At 44.6% G+C, this 10,972-nt stretch overlaps 1 protein-coding gene across 1 annotated transcript; it reads left to right on the top strand.

The window, feature by feature from the left end:
* Window positions 1-3,364: 3,364 nt before the first annotated feature.
* SPRR4 (small proline-rich protein 4) lies at window positions 3,365-5,065 on the top strand. Its single transcript, XM_012658630.1, has 2 exons — window positions 3,365-3,397; window positions 4,711-5,065. Exon 2 carries the CDS (start codon window positions 4,731-4,733, stop codon window positions 4,974-4,976), a length of 246 nt encoding a protein of 81 aa, XP_012514084.1. The 5' UTR covers window positions 3,365-3,397; window positions 4,711-4,730; the 3' UTR covers window positions 4,977-5,065.
* Window positions 5,066-10,972: the final 5,907 nt, after the last annotated feature.

Raw genomic sequence — 10,972 nt, 5'->3', positions numbered from 1 at the left:
TATTGTGAAAACTGTATATGGAGGTACTTGATTAGGTGTAATGACTAATAAAAATGCACCTGTGCCTGGTGGTGTGAGGCAAGGGATCAGTTAGTGCCTCTTAGAGGAGGGAGGAAGGAGGACAGGCTTGGTGGGAAGGAGAGGCAGCGGGGTTGCAGGGAGGGAAGCGAGAGGAAGACGGGGGCAAGAAAGAGGTGGAGAACACCGGAACCAGCTTCCTAATTAGTCGTCAATGTAGCCTCTGCTAAGAAGCTGCCCAGTGTTTTGTCTGAGAACAGCTGTGACTTCAGGAGACCTGTGATCCAGCCCTGGCTTTGACATTAGCCCTGTGTGACCTTGGGCAAAGCATGGTCTCATTCCAAGTCTCAGTTTCCCTCTCTATAAAATGGGGATAAATGGCCGACAGGGCAGTTGAGTGCCAAGGTGAAAGACATGATGTGTTGAATGCACACATGGTTGATTGAGTCTTGGATACCGATGATCTGGCGCACGGGACCCCTTCAAGGACAGCCAAGTGCAGGTCACTATCCCAGCCTCCACTGGGCTATCCTCTGAGAGGACAGTTGTGTGATAAGCCAAGTTTTATCATGAGACAGAATTCTTCAAAACTGAGCAGGAGATTTTTGTTGTTAAAGTAAGAGGCCAGTGATCAGTTTGGGAAAAATAAGGACTAAAGTTCATTCCAGAGAAGCCACGTGGGTGACTGAGACACGAGGGATGGAGCTGCCCATCCATTCATAGGCAACGCACACGTTCGGGCACCTTCTCAGTGCCGGGCACGTGGGCACGCCTTGCTTGCGCCCTGGCCCGATCTGTCTTCCCGCATATTTCCCTGGGGGAGAGTTTGGTCGGGAAGAGCACAGAGGAGTGTGAGGGCGGAAGTGAGGGGTACAGGTGAAGAGGGTGTCCGCCGTGGAGATGAAGCGCAGAATCCCAGAGTATCACATTCGTCACACTGATAGGCTCAGGAGGAAAACAGAGAGAAGGCCTGGCCTGGAAGGGAAAATTAAGGGACCGATTAACTTTTAAGTGAGGCTGACCCTGAAAAATGAGCAGCATTCTGTCTACATGTGACAGAAGGCTCAGAGAGGGTTGTTAGTCATGGTCCCCACCCAGGGGCAGTCACCGGTGCACCGCGAAGATGCTGGCTGCTGTGATGCAGTGGAAATGAGCCCTGGGCCAGGGCCCCCACCCAGCTCCACCCCTGCTGGCTGCATGTTGTCGAGCAGGTCATTTAACTTCTTTGGGTCTGCTTTTTTAAACTGTAAAATCGATTTACACTACACAGCAGAATTGTCATGAGGATTAAATGAGGCAAGGAGTTTTAAAAATACTTTGGAAAGTACTTTGAGGTACTCCTATTATTTCTGAGGCAGTCTCACACTTTTCTCTAACAATGGCAGAAATGAGCTCTCGGGCAGGGTCCTGAGGTTTGGGGCCATGGGCTGAAGGTGGATCAGCCTCCGGAGCAGGCCTGTGTTTCCCCATCCCAGGGCTTGGGAGGCCAGGGTGAGGACCAGATCTCCATCTTCCCATCTGCTCAGGGCCCTGAGGAGGGTGGCTAGGTTTAGCAAATAAAAATAGAGCCTTTCCAAATGCAAATCAAAACCACGGTGAGGTGTCACTTATCCCCAGTGAGAATGGCCTTTATCGGAGAGCCCCAAAACAATAGATGTTGGCGTGGATGCGGAGAGATGGGAACGCTCGTACACTGCTGGTGGGACTGCAGACTAGTGTGGCCTCTATGGAAAGCAATATGGAGATACCTTAAAGAGATACAAGTAGAATTACCATTTGATCCAGCAATTCCATTACTGGGCCTCTACCCAAAAGAACAAAAGACACTCTATAAAAAGGACATCTGCACCCGAATGTTTATAGCAGCACAATTCACGATTGCAAAGATGTGGAAGCAACCCAAGTGCCCATCAATACAGGAGTAGATTAATAAAATGTGGCATATGTATACCATGGAGCACTATTCAGCTTTAAGAAACAATGGTTATATAGCACCTCTTGTATTCTCCTGGAAAGAGCTGGAACCCATTCTACTAAGTGAAGTATCCCAAGAATGGAAAAACAAGCACCACATGTACTCACCATCAAATTGGTATTAACTGACCAACACATAAGTGCACATATAAGAATAACATTTATTGGATGTTGGGCAGGGGGGAGGGGGGAGGAGGGGACGGGTATATGCATACACAAAGAGTGCGATGCGCACCATCCAGGGAATGGACACTCCTGAAGCTCGGACTTGGGGCGGGGGAGCAAGGTCAACACACGTAACCTAAACATCTATACCCCATAATATGCTGAAATAAAAAAAAATAGAGCCTTTCCAGCTAAACTTGAATTTCAGATAAATAAAAAGTAATTTTTTAGTATAAGTTTGTCTCATGCAATATTTGAGACGTGTTTATATGTTTAAAAAATTCTGTCATTTATGTAAAAGTCAAATTTAACTGGGTGTCCTATATTTTAGGTGGCAGGCCTACCACAGAGACCAGATTCTAGCCCACCCTCTTTGACTTCCACGAGTTCCCCTCAGCAGCCCCACTGGCTGGCAGGCGGGGGCAACGCCAGTGTGTGTGGGGGCTCCATTCACAGTTTCCCGCTCATGTTCCAGGGGAGCCTCATAGAACACTGTGGGAATGGTCCCCCTGGAAGAGGAAACACACTGGGCACTTACATTGGGGAAGGGGCCAGAGTGGGGGGATGGCATCTGTGGCCAGACATCGACTTCTCCCTCTATAATGTTTAGGAGTCTGGGTTCTTCAAATCATCCAAATCTGAATTCCAATCAGAGTTTACTACCTACGTGATCTCTCTCAGCCTCACTTTTCTCATCTGCAAAATGGTAACAATGACATTTGCTTTAGGAGGGCTATAAAGATAAAATGAAACAGGCATGAACGACGGTCTCAATGTTAGATGCACAACGAGTGTTCAATAAATGGCAGCGATTAGCAGCAAAGGAATGTTCATAGTTTTGTCGGAATTGCCCCAAGCCCGATTTACCCCCAATTCTTCCTCCTTCTTCAAGGTTTCTTAGATCTCTCAGTCTGAAAATAGCTCCTTAGATTTGTTCCATTTTAAAAAGGTCTTGAACCCTTGAGTTTGAGCAAACACCTTCAGTGGGTGAAATCAGCTCAGGTACAGGGACTCAGTGCTGGAAATATCTAGTGGGTGGTTTTCATCAAAACAGGCCAGTAAAGCAAGTCCCTGGAGGAAGTGCAGGTGGGAGAAGTGGGTGAGGAATTCCCTGGCAGGTGGTTATCAGGACCACGCCAAGTGCCCGGGGCAGGTTGGGGGCCCTTATAAAGGTTCCAGAAGTGGCTGCCCATGGACCTGTGCTCAGCCGGCTCTCCTAGGGTCCAGCGTGCTACCTCCGGTAAGTGGGAACACATTCATTCTGTGATTCGCTGGGCTCATTCCTTCTCCTCTAACTGCCTTGAGCCGCTAGGTCAAGCTCCTCTTCCATCCTTGGGTAATCCGGGAAGTGACGTAAGCCTCCTGACAATTATGGAAATGTCACACTAATTGTTACCTAGGAAGTTCGATCTCCACTGCACACCATGGCTGGGCATGACTTATTTTCCAATTCTGGGTTTGACTCACCAGCAAGAGAATTTTTCTCATTGAAGGGAAGATATTTAGAGCTCCAGCATTTTGTAGCAATTCTGAGCCCCCTATGAAGCTTTCTCATACGCTATTTTGCCTTTGGGCCCTACCAGCAAGCTTTCAACTTGCATTTAGGTTTCCAGAAGGAGGCGTATTGAATATGTATTCTACACTATGCAGCTCCCATGCCCCACTATGCTGGTTGCCACCTCTCCACCCTGAGGCCTGTACTTCCCACTTGTAATCACTACTTAGAAGATGAGAAATGCTGCCTGCAAAGAAGGCTAGAGACATCAGAGCTGGGAAGGCCTCAGAGACCTTCCAGACCAGCAACCTCCAAATAAGTCCAGAGAAGGCAGGTTGCCCAGACATGTGCCTGGCTGGTGAGGGGCAGGTTTGGACCTAGAACCTATGCCTGAGTGTTCTTGACTGGTGCTCTCTTCTTTGAGCCAGGCTGCCTCTTGGGTCCTTTGCCTCCCAGTTCTTCATGGGGACGCTGGGACCACTCTCTTACAGCCACATTGATAACCTGCCTTAGCATCCCACAGGGATGGAGTCAGGGTGGAGGAGGGATTTGAGCTCAGACCTCTGCATTCCTGATACACCCCTTCTCCAGCCCCATCACCAACACACCACGACACTTCTCTCTAGGACAGAGACTGCCCCTGTCCTCTTCCTCATGCCCCTCCATCCATTATCCAAGGTAGCCAGTTGACATTGCCCAGATCTGTCAGCTAAGATTGCATGCTTTGACCTTGTAAAATATCTAGGCTACCTTTTTATCCTCAACTCAATGCTTCATCTTATTTCTTGGTCAAACCAAGAAATAAATTATATATTCAGGTAAGTCAGGTGGTGATGGGAGGATGAAGAAATATAGGAAATCCAAACAGCATAGAAGATTAAAGAAAGAGAGAGAGAAAGATCACAATAGGTGTGTGTGAATTAATCCATTAATCAATTTGAGGCTGCTAATCACGTATCATGTCCTTAGCAGTTGGAGGAAAACATTCCTCTAGGAATCAGGAGGGAGGAGGGGTGGGAGGAATCTTTCTCATGGCACCTCTATGCGGTTTCCTTCAGGCTCACCTGTTCCTGGAGCAATGTCTTCCCAGCAGCAGCAGCAGCAGCAGCAGCAGCAGCAGTACCCACCCCAGAAGGCCCAGCAGCAGCAGGTGAAGCAGCCCTGTCAGCCACCCCCTGTCAAATGCCAAGAGACGTGTGTACCCAAAACCAAGGATCCATATGCGCCCCAGGCCAAGAAGCAATGCCCACCCAAGGGCACAGCCATTCCAGCCCAGCAGAAGTGTCCCTCAGCCCAGCAAGCCCCCAAGAGTAAACAGAAGTGAGGAGGGACTGGAGATCACCACCTGTCCGCCATCCAGGCTGCCAAACGGATGGAGCTTTCTCTTCTTCCTGCTCCTCTTTCCTCCAGCTCCAGGATCTGTCTCCCTCTCCCCCTTCCTCCTGCTCAGGGTGCAATGAAGCGTTGTAAGGCTTTCTTCCCATCAAGGTTCCCATCACACACACCACCTTGGCCCCAAGGCTTCTTCTGTACCCACCCCTGACACTCTCCTGGGTAGGAATGAGAGTGACCTCATCCTCTCCAATCTCCGGCCTGGCCATGACTAAGGTCCCTCCATGTCCCAAAGCAAGGAAAGTATCTGGACTTCTGGGTTCCCACCCTGATGAGTGGGGACACCAGAGGCCAATGCACACTTCTGCATCATTCCCTTCCCCAATGTCCCCTCTTTGGGCTTCTCTCCTATTTTCTCCACTAATAAATTTGTGATTCATGTAATAAATTTGTCTGTTTCCTGGACTGATTGTCCCTGCCCACTTTCAGCACCATTCTGTGATCCATTCATCAGTCCGGAGGGAATATTTTGGTAAGTGAGTGTGTAAGTGCATGTGTGCCGGGAGTTCAGGGAGTTGTGCTTACACTAACGGGTGATGGTCAGATCCTGACACATCTCAGGCAAAGGTACACAAATGACTTGAGTGCTGCCAAACACTTCTACAAACATGTGCAAGTGACTTTTTCATGTATTTGTTTATTTATTGTTCATTCATTTATTCATCAATTCACCCTCATTCTCTTACTTACCTACTCACTCACTCAGTACTTAGCAAGCTCTAGTATGAGCTTAGTTTTCCATTCTGCTGTGTTGGTTTTCCAGGGCTGTCCTGAGACAATCTGTCCTGTCTCTCAAAGTCAAAATTGTTTTCTTACACAGGGAAATGTTGTGTCAGGAATAGCCATCTACAGAGAGTTTGTGCAAAGTACACAAGGATTGGTTCTGTCAGTTAGTCTAACTATATAGCTTATGAAATAAGTCTTATTTTTATAGCGGACTTCCTGACTTTCCTAACTCTAGTGTGAGACTGGCTGCATGTATCTGAAAGAAGCAGCAAACCTCTCAGCTATGAAGAGAGATTGAGTCTTTGAAGGAGAGCACCTAGGCAGGAAGGAGCAGATAAACAAAGCCAGATTTTCTCCTCTTAAGCTTTGCTCTTCTCTTGGGATTTACTCCCTGAATTCTAGTCGCCACCATAGGCAATGTCAACAATAAATTGCTTTCTCATTTAACACACTGACTTGAAAAGGAACTAATAACCACCTTCTCTATTTTCCCTTAAAAATCAACATCCATGGCTGATATTTCCAAGTAGTAATTACTTAAAATTTAGTGGGTACAGACACTAACCAGGAAAGTCAAAGTATTACAAAAACAACTAAGATTCAAAGGGAATGCTTATAACCTTAAGAATTCTTTGACAGCCTTTCTGTGCCCCAATCCCTGTATCCTGAAATAACTCCCCTCTGTCAAGTAGAAAGGCCAGTCCAACTTAGCAGTCGCCTTCCTGGCTGCCATTCATCCAAGTACTAGCCAGTTCCTTGGTCCCACTGTTTTTGAATATCATCTCCATGTCCCCCAGGAAAGCCCTGGCAAGTCCTCTCACAGACTTTTGGGTTCCAGGGATGAAAGATTTGCATAGTCTTCAGCTATTTGGCCAGACAGGGGTGATTAAAACAATGAATGCCTCTGCTGTGTTCTATGTCTCAGGTTATTAACTCATTGGGGTGCCTTCCACACCAGTGGCCAAGGACAAAGTCCCATCTCTCTGTGAATATGTGATGACCTATTCCCCTCATAAAAAATACTTTCATGTAACTCCACCTTCAGAGGTTCACAGAGCAATATTGGCTTATATCAAAAGCCCATCCACATATATGCTGAAGGGAGGTGATTTGTTCGTTACTGGTTCTCCTTCACATAAAGTAAGATAATGTCAGAACACAAAGGGACTTTATGCCTCACTTGGTTAAACTTCTTAACTGACTAAAGAGAAACTTACGAGCTCTCCCACAATTTCTATACATTAAAGTATAAAAACTCATGCACTATTCCAAAATTTCCCTGCAAGATCCAAAACACACCACAATCTGGCAACACCAGATAATTCACTTTGCTCCAAATATACCGTTCAATTTTTTTTTTTTTTTTTTGAAACAGAGTCTCACTCTTTTGCCCGGGCTAGAGTGCCGTGGCATCATCCTAGCTCACAGTAACCTCAAACTCCTGGGCTCAAGCAATCCTTCTGCCTCAGCCTCCCGAGTAGCTGGGACTATAGGCATGCGCCACCATGCCCGGCTAGTTTTTTCTATATATTTTTAGTTGTCCGATTAATTTCTTTCTATTTTTAGTAGAGACGGGGTCTTGCTCTTGCTCAGGCTGGTTTCGAACTCCTGAGCTCAAACAATCCTCCCTCCTCGGCCTCCCAGAGAGCTAGTATTACAGGCGTGAGCCACTGCGCCCGGCCTACCATTCAATTTTGATGTCTCTGTTTTTTGATTCATGCTACTCCTTCTGTTTAGAATATTAGTTCTTCACTTTGCTGTCTAGGGGATCCTCTCATTTTAAAAGTTTAGTTCAAATATTTTATTGAACCTCACTTAACACTTTAGAAAGAACCAATACCTCCCATAAGCTCTCATAACACTTTGTACAAATTTTTATTATTAATGTAATTATTCTAATTATTTTATTAATGAAACCTAAAATTACTTGTGTATTATAATTCACTTTTATGCATTTAATTTCCCTATTAAATTATGAGCCCTTGAAGCACAGGGGTCTTGTTGATCTCACTATCCCAAAAGGCACAATGATTGGTTTTTCAAAAGCACAGGAGAAAGAACCTCTGTTTCTGAGTGGAATAGGACAGCTTGTGGCAAGCCAGCAGTCTAGTGTACATCTAGACCAAATTTGTAGATTATCCGCACACATCTGGGGACCCTATGACTCCTCCAGACGGAGAAGAACCTCAGAGAGGTGAGGCAAAAAGTGTTTGCCCTAGGGTAATTTGCTCATTCTGGGCATGAGCAGAATAAAAACCTGAGCTTCCCACTGTGGAGGACCCTTGCTGGGGACAGAGAAATCAGGAGAGTTTATGGATGCTTTGTGGGGCTTCAATCAAATGGTTGACTTTCCACTCAGAAAGTTTAATGAATTCTGGGGATGGTCAGGTCAGGACATTAAATACCTAAGCAGAAAGTCTCTAAAAAGTAGAGTGGAGTTTTTAGTAGGTTTATGAGACAATGAATTGAGTTTGCAACCTGCCAGGGGGAGGGGCTCTGGGGAATACACCACATAGAGGATTTAAAACTGTAAGGTTGGGGAAAGTCTGATTTGTTAGACGGAAGTCAAAACAGTGGTCATCGTTGGGGAGAGTCCTGACTGGAAGGGGCTGTGATGGAGCTTTCTAGGATTCTGGAAAAGTCCTCAATCTTGTGGGTGGTTACATGAGTGCACATGGATATCAAAAAAACACTGAGCTCGTTTGTGCATTTTTCTTTTTGTTACTTTAACCTCAACAAAAATAGAAATGCCATTAAAACAGTGTCAGTTACCTTAAATAAATTTAATGAAAGATATGACATTTATATCGAAAATATAAAATATTATCGAGAGAAAATAAAAGAGAACTAACAAACGAAGGGATATGCCATGTTCTAAAGACGATTTGGTAGAGATAGCAATGATCTTTACACTGATCTAACATTTGCAAATTAAAAGGAAAGTGTGATACCACTACATAATCCAGCATATTGGCTAAAATTAAAAAGACACAATACCAGGTGTTGATGAGGCTATGGATAAACAGGAACTTTTGCAAACTGCTGATGGGAATATGAATTGGACGACCACTACAGAGCACTACTGGGCAGTATTTTCTAAAGTTCAGCATCTGCATCCCATTCCAGCAATTTCACTCTTTATTGTATACACCGTGGAAATGCGTACATATGATTGCTAAAACATACGTATATTTTTAGTACCAGTATTTGTAGTAAACTCAATTAAAAATACCCCAAATATCCACTAACATTAGGATGGATAAATAAATTGTAGTATTTTTATACAATGGGACATCACAAAACAATGAGATTAGACAAACTACGCTACATAATGTGGACGAATTTTACAAACATAATCTTGAAGGAAAGAAAGCAGACATTAAAAGAGCATATCATATGATTCCATTTATTTATGTTAAGTCAAAATTAAGTCAGAAGGTGAGCTTTACAGGGGTATGGAAAAGTTTGTGCCTTTATCTGGGAGCTAATTAGACAGACGTGGTCACTTTGTGAAAATTCATTGAGCTGTATGCATTTTCTTGCGTAATATTATATTTCCAATTTTTTAAAAAAGTTTACGTAAATTTAAAAAGTACTCAGACAATATGCCATCCTGATTGAACAAACGATTTTTTCACTATTAATAAATGAGCTCTTTCTGTGCATATGTCACCAATTTATTAACTCATCATATATTCAAACCCCCTCCACAACATATCATTAAAGTTAAGACATTTCTGCTCTTCTGAGTAAAGGAGAGTATATTTTCAAAGCCTCTAAACACTGCAGTGGGGGAGGGATAGCTCACCACACCCTCCTCCGGCTGTCCTTCCTTCTCACCATCTCACTTGCCTAGAAAATTCTCTCCACCCCAGAAACAAAACAATGCCCCACCTGATCCAAGTTTATTATACAAACCTGACTAACTCAAATTCCCTGCCACCTCTTCTTCTGGCCGAGAGGGCCTCAAAGGCAACATGACCAGGCCTGGAATCCGCACTAGAGCTGTTCTGACGTTCAGTTTTCTGAGCGAAGGGAACAAGAGCTCTGCAGTCAGACTGAGCAGAGCTGAAGCTCAGCTGCCCCGTTTCCTAGCTGTGTGATCGCATCCAGTCATATGTGAAAGGCTGCAATGATTTAATTACAATTATTTATGTCATTTTTGGGAGGATTGGCAATAATATCTAGAAGGTGGCTGGATATAGTATATGTTTACTGAATGATTGGTCTTATTATCATTTATAGCTGGGGAATGCAACTGCCAAAGCATTAACTAAGGATATTTCTCTGCCTCGAAGGTGCCCTATTTAACTAGGTCTTTTCACCCTGGCTCAGGAATAATGGTTATCTGTTTCCCAGCCTGGGGAGAGCTCTGCATTGGGAAAGAAGACTTGGGTTCTGGTTCTGGCTCTAGTACTGAATAGATCTGTGACCTTGAGCATTAACCTCGGTTCTTTATCTATAAAATAAGAGGTTGAATTGGATGCTTTCTCCTTGTGCTAAAATTTGATTGATCCATGAATTCTTTGGGGCTTTTGCATTTTTGTGGATCCTGTTCCCTACCCCACCCTCTCCACCTCCGCTGGGGTTGATCTGGTGATTTCCTAATAAGCAGAGTACAAGTGTTTGGGGTATGAGCAAAGTCCAGAGAATGAGTGAATGAAGGAATGAATGAATGAAGATCAAATTCCATGAACAATTTCAGACTATGGTAACCAGAAAATCTAAAAAACAAATGGCAACTGTGAGTTTTAGGTGATTTTTAAAAATAAAGATTTATCTTGAATTACACAGATGAGCAGGGGGAGGGGGAAGGCAGTAAAGAGGGATCAGGATATGTCACCCCAAAGTGTGCCACTTTGGCATAAAGATTATTTTCACTGAAGACAGTTAACAATTAGCAGATACATGAAGGGTTCGCTGCTCTCCCCTTATCTGCCTAAAAGCAGAGCCCAGTTTTCCCTTAGTGAGATGGCACACACTTCTCCCCTCTCCTGACCAGGGTGAGGACAGCAACCCTTATCACAGGACATGGAGAGCTCCGGAACAAAGATGAGTCTGCATGAACAAACCTTACCAGAACAACCCTTATCTTCCATGAGTTCCCCATATGTTTCCTACTCACTTTCCCACAATGTATCACCTCTTGAAGCCCAAACCCTCTAAGTGTCCATCAGTACATGAGTGGATTAAGAAAGTGTG

Source organism: Propithecus coquereli, unplaced genomic scaffold (assembly GCF_000956105.1).
Source record: "Propithecus coquereli isolate 6110/MARCELLA unplaced genomic scaffold, Pcoq_1.0 Scaffold59, whole genome shotgun sequence".
Lineage (NCBI taxonomy): Eukaryota > Metazoa > Chordata > Mammalia > Primates > Indriidae > Propithecus > Propithecus coquereli.
This window is presented reverse-complemented; position numbering and strand designations above follow the sequence as displayed.